General features: G+C 32.0%; 1 protein-coding gene across 6 annotated transcripts in view; it reads right to left on the bottom strand.

Annotated features, from left to right (window-relative positions):
- Positions 1–1124: 1124 nt before the first annotated feature.
- The window catches only part of LOC106073067 (serine-rich adhesin for platelets-like), a 93665-nt gene continuing 76065 nt past the window's right edge, over positions 1125–18724 (bottom strand). For 2 of the 6 annotated variants that reach the window (XM_056015029.1, XM_056015044.1), the window contains exons 3-14: positions 16858–17074; positions 15965–16187; positions 15131–15282; positions 13998–14913; positions 12752–12862; positions 10531–10811; positions 9053–9245; positions 8384–8503; positions 5988–7122; positions 4326–4487; positions 3757–3988; positions 1125–3247 (exon numbers count right to left, since the gene is read on the bottom strand). In XM_056015029.1, coding sequence (XP_055871004.1) covers positions 3218–3247; positions 3757–3988; positions 4326–4487; positions 5988–7122; positions 8384–8503; positions 9053–9245; positions 10531–10811; positions 12752–12862; positions 13998–14913; positions 15131–15282; positions 15965–16187; positions 16858–17074 — 3772 coding nt within the window. In that variant the 3' untranslated portion in view covers positions 1125–3217. The remainder of the gene's footprint in view (positions 3248–3756; positions 3989–4325; positions 4488–5987; positions 7123–8383; positions 8504–9052; positions 9246–10530; positions 10812–12751; positions 12863–13997; positions 14914–15130; positions 15283–15964; positions 16188–16857; positions 17075–18724) is intronic. The other 4 variants (XM_056015072.1, XM_056015063.1, XM_056015035.1 and 1 more) reach the window with 3 other exon arrangements.

The raw sequence follows: 18724 nt of genomic DNA, 5'->3' as shown, positions 1-18724 counted from the left end.
GATGGTACCCATTAGAGCTGGGTGAACTCAGGGACGCTCTAAAAATCCCGAAAAGATTTCACTTGTTACTTGCAGCCTAATTCTAGCATTTCTATTTGCATACACCTTTTCATATCTCGACTGAAACTGATCCTATACACTAACGGATAGAAGATGGGCTCATTTAAGCAGCAGCCACAAAGAGATTGGTATTACAAATACAGCACCATTCATTGCCCTATTGATCTCCCTTTCCAGACTAGCAAGACTACGACCTTGATACACGTGAAAGAAATCGGGCCGTGTGTTTGAAGTCATTAATGTCCACGTCAAAAGAGTGGGCCTGATCATGTGCCAGTTCTCTTCGTGTCCTATATTAGTCCTAGAGACATCAAGACACGACTTTCTACAAGAATGTGACCCACTGTTTTGTGGTCTGCAGTCACAGTGAGTTATAATTCTCTCCTATACGCCCAAATACGCACCAATAAAGCCATGAACGACTCAGAACTGGGCTTGAGATAGCATCATGTATCTTTTTTTGGTTATCTCACTCCATACCTCTCTGCCATTTTCGGACCTGTCCAGGAATGTAGAACTTTCTTGAGAGAGCTGCTAGGCAGTGCACGTCTCATACTGGTGTCAGAAGGCAATCGAATGCCTCCGGTATCCACTGCATGAAAGCATCCAAACTGTATATGATATGTATGAGCAGGATAAAAACATATTTGAGATACAATTCTAATGACAAAAGTAGAATCTAAATCAAATTTTTTAACTTAATAGAATAAAAACGATATTTCTAGTACAACTAAGAGAGAAAATCCAGTTATCCGGGAATTATTTTTTTTTCGAAATTGTCTCCCTTTTCATTGTAATATTACACAAGGAATTCCTGGACTTGTCCTCTCCATTTAAGTCCCAATTGGAAGTCTAATAGTAAAAAAAAAGTTGAGTTCCCCTTTCAGACCTTGTGGTCTTTAGGACAGATGATGTAAAGGTCATCTGTTTCTGAGTAACGTATGTTAAAGGAAAGTGATATCCTTGTTGTTGACTACTCATGAGTGAATGAATGAAAGAAAACACAGAAACTTCATATTAAAATATCCCAGTCCATAAATCCGACTTAAAAAAAAAACAAAGACTTTATAGAATATACTGGAAATGATCCTTTTATTAAATATAGATGAAAGATTTTGTATTTCATAGCAACACAACAAAACAAAACTGGGATGAATACATTTTCATTTGCAAGAAAACATGTTTGAATTGAATCACAAGAAATTTGTAAGTATTCTTTTTTTTCAAATGCAATGTTCATGTGTCTCTAGATAATATATATCTTTAAACTCTTTTAAGAGTTGAAATTTGACTAGACTTAGATTACTTTCCTTAACATAAGGTCTCACTGAGACTTAGCAAATTTAAGGACCAATATAGATATCTAGAAACACAATTTTTTGAAGATATTAAATATGGAATATAATTTGCTGAATAGCCAAAATAATCATAGCAAAGATATTATATGCTTAAAAATATGTAGACCCCAATCATTTTATAAAAACAGTTATTTAAAATTGTTTTAGATAAAGATTAATGAAATTAATATTTTTTGTAATTAAAATAAATTAATGTATTAATTAATATATAATTATTTTCATGGGAATTCCACTAAATGTATAAGGCTGGCTTTGCAGTATTTCAATTGGTCAACAGAATTAAATAATTCATTGAAAGAAAAAACTAAGTTGTTTCTGTTTTATTTTTGTGCACTAATTATTTCTCAAATTCAGAATATTGACCATTATATATAGAGAGATCTATAGATATTCTGATACAAACTTACTTTCTTTACATATATCTTATATTGGTTAATAAATAATTGATATATAAATGTAAGCTGATTATAATTCATTTATGTCAACTTCTTTTAGAAAAAGATCTAAACACATTTAAGGTTTAATCAATCAAACTTCATTTTGTTTCTTCTCCATATGGGCAAAGGAGAACAAGGATTCAGTTCCTTGTTCTGGACTGAATCCTTGTTCTGGGTGTTGACACAGAGTAAATATGCAATACTGCACACATGCAGATTAAGATGTGTCCAGTTTGATATATTCAAATAACATGAAAGACATGATTTACAAAAGTCATACTGTTTAAGAATAATGAAAAAAAAATCAGGAAACGATAAACAAAAAAAAATTAACAAGATATTTTTGCCTGTTGACTCACTTTTTGTGCAATCAATTTTCTTTGAAAATTCATTGCACATACAGTTTCTAATTCATTATTTATTTGTATTCAGAATTATTGCTATTCTAAATTCAGATTAAAAGTAAAGTTCCCCTATCAGTCTATATGGCTAATGATGTTAAGGTCACCGCTTTCATTGGCTAATGGTTAAAGAGCAGGGTGTTATGCTACCAGCACAACAAACAAACGTCTTTATTTTCCCCAAATTAAATCAGGTACTCATTAGAGTTGGGTGGACTCAGGAGTGCACTAAAAATCCTGAAATTCAAAATCTCAGTTTTCACCAAGATTCAAACCCAGTACCCCAGGTTCAGAAGCAAAGAACTTAACCACTCAGTCACTGCACCCCAAAATCCAGATAACTGATCTTATGAGTTTCTTTCAATAATTATGAAGTGCTAAACTGGCAAACTAATTAAAATATGCTCAAGGCATTCTATTATGTAAACACAAAGTTTTAAGCACTGACATTTTAGCAACAAATTCTTAGATGTATGAAACATACAGTGAAGTAGATATAACAAAATATTTGTTTTATGCACATAAATGTTCTAATTGAAGGAATATGTTAACTATTATTAATTATTGGAAAAAATTGTCTTTGAATATCAAGTAGGCGAGTAAATTCAATAATATATGCATGCGTTAATAACATACAAAGTTGATACATAATAAGTATGAAATATATTTTACAAAATATAAATCACTGTTACAATGTTATACTTATACAATGGGATAAAATACAAATTTATAAATATATAAATATTTCTTTGTATCTGGTGTGTAATACCAGTGGTTATAGGCTGAATAAATAAATGTACACCAATAAATTTGAAGTGTATAACACTGTATAGTATAACATACACTGAAAAAAAAAAGTTACATTCTGACATAATTAATCGATTTATAATTTATTGTTCACTTATGGAAAAAAAAATCATAATTAAGAACACTTTTTCAGTCCGGCAAGCAATGACTGTCCTTAAACCCAATGAGTCTGTTTGACAGGAACCTGTAAAATACAAAAGAAGACAATTTTTGTTAATGAACAAAATTTAAATAATAATAATTTGTTAAATGGTGCCCAAGCTAAGTGTGTAATTCTAAACATTGATAACCTTATTTCTTTTCTTTGTGTTTACATAGTAGCAATTTTTGTTACACAAAAAAATACTTCATAGTGTTTGTCTAAAGCTATTTAATGAAGCAGACATGGAACAGAACAAAACAAATGACAACTAATTATTAATTCTGTTTAAAATGCTATAGCAAAGGTTGTGTTACCATGATTACATATCATTTTGAATTTTTGATTTACTCATATCTGTGATGAGAATGGTATAACAAATTGAAAACTTCAATAAAATGTTTAACTTCTTTTTTTTTTTAGGTATGTCAGCAGTTAGTATCATGAGGTTCCCTGGTATGGTATGCTAGCAGTTAGTATCATGAGGTTCCCTATATTTTTTATATAGTGTTTAGCTTAAGTTCAAAGAAACATTATTTTTAAAATGTACTTACGGTTTTTAAGCTTTCTTTACTATTAAAGTTTCGAATAGCAAACATTAACTGCTCCCTGGGATCTAACTCTTTCTGAAACTTTGATTTCGGCTGTGGCTTTGATTTCACTGATTCCGATCCAACTTTTTTCAGCTGTACAAAAGGAGGGGGAGGTGGAACTGCAGTAGCAGCAGCTTTCACTTCAACTTTACTTTGTTCTGTGGCTTTTGAAACTTTTACTAAACTCAACAAACTGAAACCAAATCAAAGTGAGATATTATACACTGTCTTGGGTCATTTCTTTCAAGGAGTACTAAAAATAAAAATTGAAAAAAAAACTTTTTTTTAACCCTTAAAGTGCTGAGCTGTTTTACAATGAGCACATACAAAATGAAATTACAATTTTAATGTTTAGAGGTTAAACTACCACACGCATCTTAAGGGTTAACAAGACTTCATTGTGTATGTGATTTAAAACTTCTTTGTAGAATTCCAAAACTGTGAGCTAACTTTCCAAAAACAAAATTTCTGGTTTAATTCACAGGAATGTAATTAAACAGAAATTGTAAAAAAAAATGTTAATACAATACCTTTTAGTTTGAGTCTTCTCTTGAAACACATTTTCAGGGGCGTTTTCTTTAGTAGGCTCTTTATGAATGACCTTGGATACAAGATTTTTGTTTTTGGCCAGCTGGTCTTCCCACTGTGATAACTGTGCTTTAAGTGTAGCAAATGATTCCCCTTGATCTGGGCTGTAAATAAAAAAAATAAAATATTTGAACAACTAAATCTAGTTTGATTATACATATATATATTATTTTTTGAAACATCAAATTAAAGTCCATCTTTACCAAAGTGGGGTAGGGGGGCGGTGGCTGAGTGGTTAATCTTGGTTTCCCAGCTTAAGGTCCTGGGTTCAAATCAGGTAAAAAAAGGAATTTTTCAGTATTCTTAGGGACCCCTGAGTCCACCCAAATCTAATGGGTACCTGAATTTAGTTGGGGAAAGTAAAGACGGTTGGTCATTGTGTTGGGCAGGTTCATCTATGGGCAGGTTCATCTATGGAACAACCAGACAGACCTGTAAGCTACCTCAACCTCAATGCTAGTCAACAATCACAAAGAGGAGTGGCTTAACCAATGGGCATCAGAAAACACAGGCAGAGCCATGTACAAAGAAATGACAAGCCTAACAAACTGGACAGTATTAACTTACTCTCCCGCAAAGAACAATCTACAATTTTCCAACTAAGAACAGGACACACACCTCTATTAAATTAGCATCTGAACAAAATAAACTCCACACAACTCCCCCTTTGGAGACACTGTGCCCACCCTTATGAAACCGTAAACCATATCCTCTTTGAATGCCCCTTCCTAATCAACCTTAGGCAGACAGTACTTCCACTACAGCCCAACATAACCAACACCCTGTACAGCAATGCCGAACAACTGAAGAAAACAGCACACTTTTTTTCCTTGGCACAGTCTGCAAATGAGCTGACAGCTCAGCAGCAATAAAGCTGGTTAGAAGAAGAAGAAGAAGAAGTCATTGTGTTGGCCACATGACACCATGCTCGTTAACCATATGGCCAAAGAAAGAGATGACCTTTACATCATCTGCCCTATAGATCTCAAGGTCTGACAGGGGAACTTTACTTTTTTTTTTTTAACCAAGTTACATGTTGAAAAAAGGATTACAATAATTTAAGTGGAATTGAAGTGATACACAGACAATCTTGAACATCAGCATACTCTTACTGACTTAATAAAGAATACTTTATAAGTGGCTTCTGAAAGAGAACTCTTACATAGATTGTGGTATATGTATCTGAGACCTAAGAAAGCACTATCATCAAAGAAAGGTATATATATAGATATTGGAAAAAGTTTAAATGACCCCTGAAAGACTGGTTTTGTCTTTATCAGATTATACAAAGTTAAATGGTAAAAGCTATGAACAAAAAGCCTTAATCGTTTTTACAAAAGAAAAAGTATCAATCTCACTTTACTAACCCAGTCTATTATTAACTGAAACAAATCTGGTCAACATTTGTAATTGTTTTTGCAGTAAAAAATAAACAAAAAAAAACAGTATTTTTAATTAAAAATTAAAAAAATAGAAATAACCATTAAGCTATACTCATAAACATATAATTCTAATATATAATCTTTTTTAAAATGTTGCTATTACAAGATAATATTTTAAACAAATATTTACAATATATAAGTTTATAGATAAAATAGTGCTACCTCTCAGGAGATGTATTTGACTGTGACAATCTCCTGGGATCCAAGGAATCTGTGCTTATCTGTGTCACTGAGCCAGGTCCACTCACTCCTCCATCAATGTCATCATAAGAAGGTTTCATGTTGCTGACAGAGGCCTTCACAAGCAGTCGAGGAGCAGACCTCTTAGCCACAGGGTCACTAGTTTTGTGGTTAGAAGGATCATCATCTGTAAATTCCTCCAATCGACTCACCCTCATTGCTGGTAAGCTATTTAAAGGAAATGTTTTCACAGAAACTGAAGATCTATTTGTGGCCTGAACTATCACGTCTTTTAAAGGTTTTTCTGGTTCTGAAGTTTTGATATTTAGACTTCCACTATTGTCCAACAACACAGAACTTCTGGATACTTTGACGAGAGGTGTTGTTTCAACTGGGACTTTGGCTTTTAATACTTTTGGGGGCAAGAATGAGATGCTGGACAAGTCTTCATTGGTCAATATAAATTCTTCCTTCTGCACTTTGTGAGGTTCTGTAGTTTTTGGCTTGTTATGATGTACAAGTGTGGGGAGATGTGGCATTGAGGAGATAGCCAGTGGCTCAGCTCGGAAAACCCCAGAAATATTTTCTTTTGAAACTGATCCTGCTTTAATGTTTAGTTTTGGCTCTTCAACTGAGATTTTTTTAGCTTCTTTAAAATCATAGCCATTAGGTCCAAGAGGAACAATCAATTCCTCAATTGTCTCTTTGTATTCTTCTTCTTCCTCATTTTCCACAGACACTTTTTTGACCAGATCTAAGTCATTATTCATACATTCATCATTAAATTCAGGAGGTGGAGGAAGTGCATCTGTGTGAATTTCCATCCCTGGCATTGGCACTTCATGCCAATCATTCTCAAGATTGAAACCTATACCCATAACACTCCCAATCTTTTTCCCTTCTATCCTCGTCAAGGAACTAGGCTCAGATTCAGATTTAGAGTCCTTGGAATCTGACCGAAAATGCCTGATGACAGAACCAGTGTCTGAATTTGTATCAGAGCTGAGAACGGATATACTTGTGGTGTCATCTGATGTCTCGTGATTACTCTGCATAGCTATTTTACTCATTCGCTCGACAAACAACGCCATTTCATTTTTATAGCCTGGTGATGTCACTGAAATGCAAAACATTGCCATTAGAAAACATTTTTCTACAAATCAAGGTCTCTTTTTTAAACTTTAAACAAAGTACTTTTTTAAAAATCAAAATGTAATAATAAGCTAAATCCTTTTTATTGTAAATATCTTTGTATAATTAATATTCTTGAATAATTTTTTTTTTTCTGTAATTTGTTTTCAATGACAGGCTGTAACCAGAAAGGCCTTATAATTTAGTTCTTCATTAGTGAGCATTAAATATTTAGGCATAGTCTACTTGCTAACTGCATATGCTGCATAATCTACTAGCTAGCTAAAAATAATACTGAATCAAAACAAAAACATTATGCATAGTTTCTATAAATCATTTACTATAAAAACTACAACACAGCTACAAGAAATGAATATAGGCAATGACTACAATTTAAATTGCTTTATGTTTTTAACAAAACATTTTTAAGTTTCTAGTTTAGCACAGTTAAGCCAGCTGTGAGATACCATCATTTAACATGGAAATAGTTTTAGGCTAAACAAAGACTACACAAAAGTTAGTTAAACATCTACACACATTTTTAATATGCAAAAAAAAAAGGTTGTTATCATTAATTTTTTTTTCTTAAATATAACTAACTCATTATAGTCAATAACACAATGTCATTAATGTTCATATAGTGTCATTAATGTAGGCCTACTTTTTTTTTTTACTGATAAAAATTGTCAATGCATTATTAAATTTAGTGCACAGCAGATTTAATTCTCAAATATAAAATGCTTGGTCTATGTAGTACTGAAGTGCTAACACTAAAAATTATAAACACCTGTAAGAAAAATTATAAACTGTAATAAACTAAAAGTCTATCTAATTATAATCCCAAATTAAAATAAAAAATGTGCAAAACTAAGGCTAAACTTATTAAAGCTAAAAAAAAAAAGAAAAAAAAAACACTTCTAAAAAATGCACAAATGTTTTTGTTAAAATTAAAGGTGATGATTTCTTTAACTATTACTTTGATTTACAAAACAAAATATTCAATTTTCTTTTAAGCTCTGTCTAGTATCAAAGTATGTATTTTTTCATTTCAATTCAACATTATTCTTGTATTAGTTCTGAGTTAAACAAGCAATGATCAAGTTCACAATGAAAATGTGTTCTGTTAAAAGATAGAAGTTGTATAAAGCACAGTGCTCTTGCTACAGGAAGAAAGAGAAATAAGCTTTTAAAAAAAACTAAAATGTCATTTGAAAACAAAACTGTTGTTCAGCTACACCCTTGGCTACCTTCCATTTCAGCAAAACATGCTTCCTCGCCTAGTAGGATGGCTTGTTCAAAGTCAAGACTCAGGCTTTCAATGGTGTCTATAGATGACAAGCTGACGATGCTATCTCTCTTTTTGTGAGCTGTATATGGGCAGATGTGTATGTAATGGTGATTGGTGATCTATTTAGGTTAGGGCAAGGAGCTTATACAAGTTTTGCAGGGAGACAGTATGGAAAAAGTCATCTAGTGTGGCAGCAGTTGATAAATAGATATGTACCAGTATATTACATATATTTATATACATATATATTTATTCATATTTATATATATAATTTTTTTTTTATTAAAATTAAATACAAAATGTGTGTTGATCTATTAGAGTATATTTCCTTTATTACATTCCCTTTTTTTAATATAATGACAAACTTTTACAAATGTTGAATTATATTAGTTTGTAGGTCACATGAAATATGCTTGTCATTTAGCATAAAAGGCATTTTTCAATGTTGTGTGGCATTCAAGGTAAAAAAAATGAAACAGCTGAGCATTAGATTCTTCTCAGTATCAAGACATGTAGATTTGAGATGGTTTAAAATTAAAAGTTTAGTGCTCATTTTTTCTTTAAGTGACACAGCCAAAGTGATTGTAGATTTTTAAGTGACAGTAGACAATAACATTTTTACACTGACCTGTACTAGGTGAGCTCTTGGCACTTAGTGGTGCCAGGGATGTATTGTCATCATTCACTTCCGTGCCCTTGTCCACAAACACAGGCTCATAGCCTTCATATCCTTCCTCAACATCCTCGGGAGGGGGTGGCTCAGTTGGAGGAGGAGGGGGAATAAATGCACATGGCCGCTCCAGGCTAGAGGATATTACCAACTGAAAATTTAAAAAAAAGCATATTTTAATTGTGACTATGAGTGAAAAATACAAATCTATTTTTTTTTAAATTTGATTTCATAGCTGAACATCAAAATTTTATGTGAATGAAGTAAGCGAGATTACATAAATCTAATTATTCTTAATATGCTATGTATTAACCAGTAAGCTTTGGGCAGGAGGGGCTTGTTAGCCATGGCTGGCTACCCACCTAAGAGAAGGAAAAACTCTGAATTCAAATCTCTGTTGCCTTGCAGCTATACCCAATCATGGGAAAGGTTTTGGGAGTCAACCCTGAGGAAAAATCAGGAGCTGGTGACCCTAAGACAGACCCAGTGCTACACCCTGGCAGAACCTGCAACGCCGCTGACCCCAAACTGTATTGGCACTGCAGTTCCTTTGGATACATCAGCTGCGTGGAGGGGGGGAAATGATGTGTGGGCGACATTGTTCCGACCACAGCTAATGCCCAGGCATTCATCTCATTTCCATGAGATGATCCATAGTCGCCTCGTGACTGAAGCAGGCCATAAAATAACATAAAAAAAAAATATCTATAGTAACAATAAATTAACAACATTGAAAGAGAAAATAAATGGTTCAATTATAATTTTATTTAATTTTTTTAATTGTCCTTAAAAGTTTAATAACATTTTGAAGATATTAGGGTATCTTAAAGCATTTTAAAAATAAGTTTTAATGTGGATTAGATTATGGAATGTTATTTGTGATCATTTGGTGAAATGTTTATGGCTCATAAAAGTAATACCTGAATAAACTCCATTTCATTTATCCAAAACCTTAAATTAAACAGGACCATTGGCTAAAAATCATTGCATATAGGTAACCTTTTTATGATAATAACTATATTAGTATCAGTCAATATTAATTTGTTTTAGCCTAAAAAAAAAGTCAACATTGTTTACAGTGTTAATTTTTTTAAAATTTAAGCATACATTTATAAAGTGGGGCATAGTGACTGAGTTGGAAAGCACTTGCATTCCTAGCCAAGGAGTCATGAGTTCAAATCTTATTGAAAAATAAGGTTTTGAACTTAAGCATTTACAGGATGCCCCCTGATTACACCCAACTCTAATGGTATCTGATTTTCATATGGAAAATAAAGTTAATTGGTAGATGTAATGGCCACATAATTCCCTTGTTAACCATCTGCAGGTAGAAACAGATGAGTTTAGATCAAATAAATCTGTCTCCATAAAACAAAGTTTTAAAGGGTTATCTTACTTTACTTTTATACAATTATAAAGATAAACTATAAGTGAACCTCTTCAATGTCTTCACTTGTCACAGAGGATGTCTCCATCATTAGCATGGTCTCCTTGTCATTCTCCTCCACCTCATCATTCGTTGATTGGTAAGAAGAAATTCGTAAATCAAGTGATTTTGGCTCCTCATCAAACACAATACTTTCCAAGATGTCATTGATATCAAAATGTTCTCCAGACTCTATGGCCACATTGTTTGTCTTCTCATCAACATTTTCTTTCTTTTCTACATCTTTTTTCTCTTCAACATTTTCAACAATGTCAACAACTTTGAATTCTTCTAAAACAAAATGTGTTATAATTTTAGTCATTTAAAGCAATTCAATTTTTTTCCATTTTTTTCTACAAATCAAGGTCTCTTTTTTAAACAAAGAAGAAAATTAGATAATATCACTTGTTCAAAAGTACAACATAGTTTTTGAAAAACTGTCAATGAAACTTAGGGACTGTCTACCAAACTAACTCAAGAGCAGTAGTCATGTAGAAAATGTGGGCACTGATAAAACTGCAGAAAATCTTAAAAATAGTTGATAAAGAAAAATAATAGCCTACATACAGGATAAATGGTAAACATACATTGATCACAAGCTTAACAAGCTGCTTGATTAATTGTATCTTAAATATCAGATTGAGCTCTGTAAGGATCATTAACAGTATGTCAGAGAATAATAGAGAAAAGTAGAAAACCCTAAAAAAAAAAAGCACACAAAAATAAGCAAAATATAAAAAATAATTGGAAAAAAAAAATCTTATCTAACAAAAAGAACTCCACATTTACAATAATATATCTCAGTGTTGTAAGATTTATTTCCCCTTTTTATATCAACCAAAATTACTTCATTAAAACTATACTATTTAATTAACTAATTGGTTATTTTTTTATTGAATTCACTCTTGTTAGGACTAATTGTGCAATGTTTCAACTTGATCCAAAAATGGGAAGTGGGAGAAATGGTGTGTACCAGACTGATACATAGACAGAGTGTGTGGCTATAAACTTTGTAATAACAAGAGGCAGGAAACTTAATGAATGTACTTGATGAATGTCAATATGATTAATTAATGATTTAGAGATTAATCCCCAACCCCCCCCCCCAAAAAAAAAAAGGAGTTTGGTGAGAAGTTAAAGGGTTTGTAGAGGACAAAATAGTTGGATGTGTTCAAATCAGCTTCCATGTGGTAGTGTTATAGCTGGTGGTAGAATGGATAGCAATCACTGCTGCAAACAGTTAATTTCTCATTTTACTCTTTTAGACTTTTATTAAAGGTCAATTTTAAAGCTATATCAATTATATTTTTACAAAGCTTATATCAACACACTCTGTCTGTCTGGTAAAAAAAAAAAAAGTACATGTTATTTCTCCCACACCCATTCTAGGATCATGTTAAAACTTTGCACAATTATTAATTGGCATAGACAATACATAAAACAATAAAAAATCAATTAGTCAATTAATTATTATTTTGTTTGATACCAACAAGGGAAATTAATCCTTTAGTATTCACAGATATAGCTAAATATTTTTTTTTTCTCTTATTTTATTATATTGTACAGGCTCTTTCTCCCACACCCATTCTCAAGTTTTAACTTTAAAAAATGATTTATTGTATCTAAAAAAATGAATCAATAAAAAAAAATAACCAATTAGTCAATTAATTATTGGTAATTAATTATTTTGATTGATATAGAATAAGAATAATTACATCTACATTTTAGAGTGATACAGTTGTAAGTGCAGAGTTCTTCCCCTTAGATAACCTTTTTTTTTTAAAGGATTTGAAAATTTTGCTTGTCATATTTTAATTTTTTAGACCTGTGAGCTCAAGAAGACAAGATATGAAGTAAGTTTTGATTCCCATCTCTAGAAAAGTGTACATACATTAAAAGACTAGTAGGAATAAAACTTGTTCTAGTGTATGGCCCCTATTTGTCCCAGAGCACTGTGGTACAAAATGAAGTAGTTGAGGGATATTATTACAAACATCAGTTTAAGATTTACTCCACAGCATATCTATACAGTACAATTACAATTTGCAATTTTTAAATAGATCTGTTTTGAAAAAATAAATACAAATTGTCTCTAAAACTATAATTTTAAAAGTACATGAAATTGTAAATAAAAAAAAAAAACTCTTATCAAAGGTTTTTTTCTTTTCTATTTCTTTGATAAAATTATCAGTAGGTCTAAAAAAAAATTTTGCAGTGATTTAGTTTATTACCATCATGTAAAGAATCCTCTTTAACTTTTGTTACTGGTTGAGTTGCAGTGACTTGTTCATTTGTTTGGGACTGGACTGCAACTTCAACTTCTGGTGTTTGGGTGACTGAAACTAAAACCATGTTATACAAATTATTATGTCTATAAGCACAGCATATATATAAATATATATGTCACCCTCATTAGCATAGAGGAAAGTAGCTTAGCAGCAGATTGCATCTGAAAGACACAGTTGGAAAGCTCTCGTGATGGTTGCAGGACAAACATTAGAGGCCCAAAGAAAAGCCTTTGTAGAAGAACAATTCAGTAGATGTATAGAAAACTTAAATAGACCCCTGGCACACAATGGCTTTGTCTGCATTAGATGTGGAAAAAAGACTGGTCACAACCTGGCTTGAGAAGTGAAACACTGCACACATCCTTAGTCTCTATTTATATATATATGTGTGTATGAAACTAAGAAGCATCATATTAGTTTTCAACAAACAAACAAACAACAAACAAAATGCCTAACAAAAAAAGATATAGGCTGTTTCCAGATTTTTCAAAATTTGCTTTCCAAGGCAATAATAGCAAATTGCTTTCCATTATTTAGCATATCATTGCTCTATCTTTTATTATTTTTTTTCTGTGCAGTTTTGGTCTTCCTCCATGTAGAGATAGTCCTGGATTGAAACTTTATGATGTATATTTCAAATGACATTATATATCAGGTTATGGAATAGTAATACATTAGTTGTAAGATGTGAAATGGTAATCTCTTTTTCTTAGCACAAAAATTGCTAACTTAAAAGTAATCATTGCTAAATAATTTATGATGCCTTAATGTGACCAAATGCATCAAATTAAAATGATGACAAAAATATACAAGACAAAAGAGTTCATCTATAAAATTTGACTGATGCTTAAAATATTTAGGCCTGACATATAAATAATTTTATTAGATATTTTAAAATATTCAATGATTTTTCATTCTTTTACAAAAACCTTACAATGACTTTGGATTCTTTCTTGGAATATGTCAATATAATACCCAAGAATTTATTTTTTTTTTTATTTCAACAAATATAGATATATATTTAGGATATTACCTTTTTTTTTAATTTATTTATATTAATTTTTTTCCTAACTCAACTAAGGGCTAGAGTTTTGAAATGAACAAACCTATCCACACATTTTTAAAATTCAAGAAATAGTGTGAATGAGGTTAGAACTATTTGTGAAGCAAGTTAATATTTTAAATTTACCTGATAAACTTGTGACACTGTCTACAATGTCATCTGTTTGGTGTAATGGAAGAGCTGTCCTATCATTATTTGAAACAGCCACAGATAATGATTGAGTGTTTTCTTTGTCCGAAAGAGCAGCAGGTATATGTGATATGTCAGCCTTCACTACAATTTGTGAAGAGTCTGCTGGTGGTGTGGGTGATGAAGTTGCTAGTGGTTTTACTGTAGGTGGTGGAGGAGGTGCTGGTGCTTTTTTCTTTTTCATGGAAGGCAATGTACCCGTGCTTGAAGATGTAGACTTTTTAGAAGGCACCTCAGTTCTTTCCTGAACTTCAATTATTGGAGAAATTCTAGAGGGCAAGTCCTGAACATTTCCATCACCATTTAAATGTTCAGCACTTTCAATAGAAGTAGCATCAATGCTAATTTTAAATTTAGAGGCATTATGATGAGTGGCTTCAGGGGATTCACAACCACTCAGTGTGATTTCATGATATCCACTAGAGTCTGAACTGTTCCGTGAGTGAAGTCTATTGAGCAAGTCTTCCCGACTGCCCTGCGGCAACGGTAAGATTTCATCTCTATTGGTTATGGGAGATATTGTTTGTTGGTTATTATTATTATGCATAATATTAGATACAACAGCATTGTCTTTGCTGATTTCTTTGTTGATGACATTCAGAGAAGACTGAGCTTGAGGCGGGACAGGTGGTGCAGGGGCCTGCCTCTTTTTGCGGGGTAATGCTTGGATTTTGTCTTTTGATGGTTCAGAAATACTGTCCTCTAATTTCTGAGACCCTGATATGAACATGGATTTAGGTCTTACTGTCTCTTTCTCAGAGGAAAGACCATACCTTTGACTGGGTGGGGTAGTGGCCTTGTGAGTTTGTAATGTGCTGACATTTTGATTTGAATCTACATTCACTTGAACACTCTGCAGGAAAGATAGTATTTGATTTTTTAAATTTAAAGCAATTTCTTTTCAATTAAAAGCAAACAAAATGTACTGCTGCACATGCTGATGAAATATTTATTCTAAAAAATAAATAAATCCTTTATTGTATATGTGTAACATGTTAACCTAGATATATATTAACACTTTACAAAATATAAAAAATTGGATTTTGTGTCTTAGTTTTTGACACTCTTACTAATTTAGGTTTTTTATCCTTTTTAAGGAATGAGAGAAATCCTTTCTTTTTCTTAACTTCTCGTGTAGAAGACTGAGGATGTAATCTGTCTTCTGTAGGTGCAACGTGTGTTAAATTGGGCATAGAGGAAGTATGATTCCTTTCTTCCAAGCCTAGATTTGAGTTAAAAAGAAACAGAAATTGTTTTAAAGCTTTATTAACATTTACAAAAAATGAAAACATGCCATGATGGCACATAAGAGTTCAAAATCTTTTTCTACTTTAATCATTTTTACTTTTTATTACTAAGTTATCTAGGTAAGTTATCGACAGATTTAGATAAACTATTTAATTTCCTTTCATCTCATACATTTTCATTTCATTTTTTCATATAGAACCAAAATTTTCATTCTGATTTTTCTCCAAATGGTATGAAATCATCAAATGGTATGAAATCATCAAATGGTATGAAGTGACCAAATGGTGTGAAGTGACCAAATGGTATGAAGTGACCAAAATATAATGACATTTAATATGCCTAGATCTGATTGTAATTTCTGCCTTCTAATATACCATCCAATCTGGCTCATCTGACTAATAAGGGTTAATTTTTTTTTTGGTCCTAAAAAATGGTTGATTAACTGGATTTTATAGGTATTATTTTGTAATTTAGAATTTGATCAGATAAGCTACTGGTACCATTAACCAGATATGACAGTATTTTCTTTACGAAGTAAAAGCTATTTGTATTGATATTTTTTAAAAGTCCACTCTATCCAATAAGATATTTTGTTGCTTGTCATTTAAAATATAGACTATTACTACTAATAAATTTCCACAAATGTCACATTTTACCCAATGAGACCAGGTTCATTTCATAGATGTCTATTTGTTTCACTGTCAAACTAAGGTCAACTGGAATTCCTGGATTTCCTGGAAGCTGCAAGATATGTCTGCGTGGGTCAAGACCTTTATCCTGACAGACTTCTGACACAATGTCTGCTAATGTTTTCAAAGGACTAACCCTTAGGACAGTTTTCTGACCTCGAAGAAGATTTATTGTGAAGCGTTGTGTAATCTGAAATTTAACAATTAGACTGGGAATCAGTGGGTAGTAGAAAATAAAAATTATAATTTAAAATAATTGAATTTTTTTAATAAAACATGCAGTTTGAATCCAAAATTATATTAGAATTTGTTGGACTAATTATGCTTTATAAAACTTAACCCCTGATATGTGTTGATTATCAAATTCAAAATTTAATGAAGAAAAAACTTTTTTTCTCCTTTGATGCAATCTAACTAAGTTTTTTTTATTTTTTGCAAATTTGAGAATGTTATCAGAAAGTATATTAGAACTAGACTCTAGTATATTCTAAACATACATTCAACACCAATGGTGTCTTTTTGTCAGCAATTTAAAAATACAAACTTTTTTCCAGTTAGAGGCTAAAGGTGGCAAAATGGGTATTTTTTCAATAATATTGTGGATAAAATAAATGCTAATAGCGTTAATCACACAAAGTCATGGAAACAGGTGAAATCTATTACACCATATCCTCTGTATTTTTTTCACTCTAGACGGAAATATTTCAAATATATTGCAAATGGTATAGAAAGATTGTTCTAAATAAATAGCCATTAGATAATGCAGTTCTATAAGAAGTTTTCTAAGAAGATCAACCAACCATTCATCACTTTGGGATACTTTTCCATTGTAGTTTTATTTTATGAATGTCTATTTTTACCTCAAATTGTTTTTCCGGTTTCTTATTTTTAGATTTTCCACTCAGTTCCTCTTTGCTGACTATGCGTACCACTCTGCCACCCAAAGAGCCAACCATCTGATTGGGTTTATAAGTTAAAGGTTGGCCATTCTCTTCAGACAAAATCTGCAGGGTCAGCCCTGTGGGACTCATCTTGCACTTGCCAGCAAGACAGACCAAAAGATCTAGCATAGGAGTGCTGCAATGATGGAACCAAATTCCTTTTTTTGCTGAATTTTGTTTTATAAAATAAATTGATGGAAAATTCAAGAAAGTATTTTCTGAAGTACTTGTAGATCTCCTGCACATGAAGTCAGCTAAAAACATCTCTCTGTACCATTTTTTTTTTATTGTATGTGCCATCACAACACAATAGAAGTGTGAGGTTTTTATCCAATGTGGTTTTGAAAACTAACTCAGGTTTCAAAAGAATTGACTGATTGAGTCTATTTTAATTTCTGATGGCCAATACAATTTTTAAATACTAATTAAAAAAATGTGATTCAGAAGAGATGGAAAATCTTGGAGAAAAAAAAGGTTCATTAGTTTAAAAAAAAAAGGGCATGCTAGCAACAATCAGCAGACATGATCTGTAAACAATGCAGGGACAGAATGGGGATGAAGTTATATTTGTAATGTCGTCTCAAGAAATATTTAATATAATTTATATAGTCTTTGCATTGTATTTTATAGAAGATTAATGATAAAATAAAGCTCTTGTTCAATTTTAAAATTTCTGAAATAAGAAGCAGGGATATTTCTTGGGCACATTTGTGTTTTTATTACAGCACTAAAAGTAGAGACTACTGTGTCCTTCTTCTGTTGGTCATAGACCCAATGCTGGATTTTAGTAAGCGGAGGGTCTCAGAATGATTTTTTTGCAGCCATTACCATATTCTTAAAGAATTGTGTATTTTTTAATAAAAAAATAGAGTACTTGTATATTTATCTCATTTCCCAAAGTTCCTTATATTAAATAAGTTTAAATATTTTTAAAATTGTGTCCTTCCCCTTTGGGATGAGGGCCTGGGCAGCTGCATAGTTTTGCATTGTCAAATATCCGCCCTGCACAGGCCATGATCTCAGTAAGTCTCTGTATGAAGATTTTTCATTCACTGATTGTATATCTGATTAATTGGGAATTCTGTGTCTATCCTTAAGTAACTATAATTTTTATGCAGGCATAATATTATAAGTTTTTGTAGGCTGTTGTTATGAATAAAACACAAGTCTAATTAAGCACCTCAAATAGAACACTGGTTTTATTTGAAAATAGAACTATTTAGCTCTAAATACGCTAGAGGATGTGACTCTAAATACGCTAGATGATGTCACTCTTAATACTCTAGAGGATTTGACTCTAAATACGCTAGATGATGTCACTCATTGACTAAGCTAATAAAAAAAAATATGCTCAGCGTGTACATCATATGAAATGGCAGTAAGTTCGACAAATCTTACTAGCACCGCTCTATTGTAAACTAAATCAGGTTACCGGCCTTTTTTCTAAAGCACTCTACTCGAATCTTAAGTAAGAGAAATAAAAAAAAAATAAGGAGCTTCACATAAGTCAGTCTTAAGGGAATAATCCTCACAAAGTGTTAGACCTGGAATCACAAAAGAATATAAGATGACCACTTATGCAATGACATTATTAAGATCATGTCAAGATCGATAATTACAGAAGTTTGATCTATACACCAGCGACTGATCCAACCAACAAAAGTCTAGTTTAAGTAAAAAGAGCTACAGTCGTAGAAAGGCTCTCAAAAATTGAATCGACCCGACCCTGAAACCAGATAGTGGCAAAATATGTAGATCGAGGTTTGGTTCTTATGTCGTCTAAAAT

This window comes from Biomphalaria glabrata, chromosome 1 (genome assembly GCF_947242115.1).
Source record: "Biomphalaria glabrata chromosome 1, xgBioGlab47.1, whole genome shotgun sequence".
Classification (NCBI taxonomy): Eukaryota; Metazoa; Mollusca; class Gastropoda; family Planorbidae; genus Biomphalaria; species Biomphalaria glabrata.
This window is presented reverse-complemented; position numbering and strand designations above follow the sequence as displayed.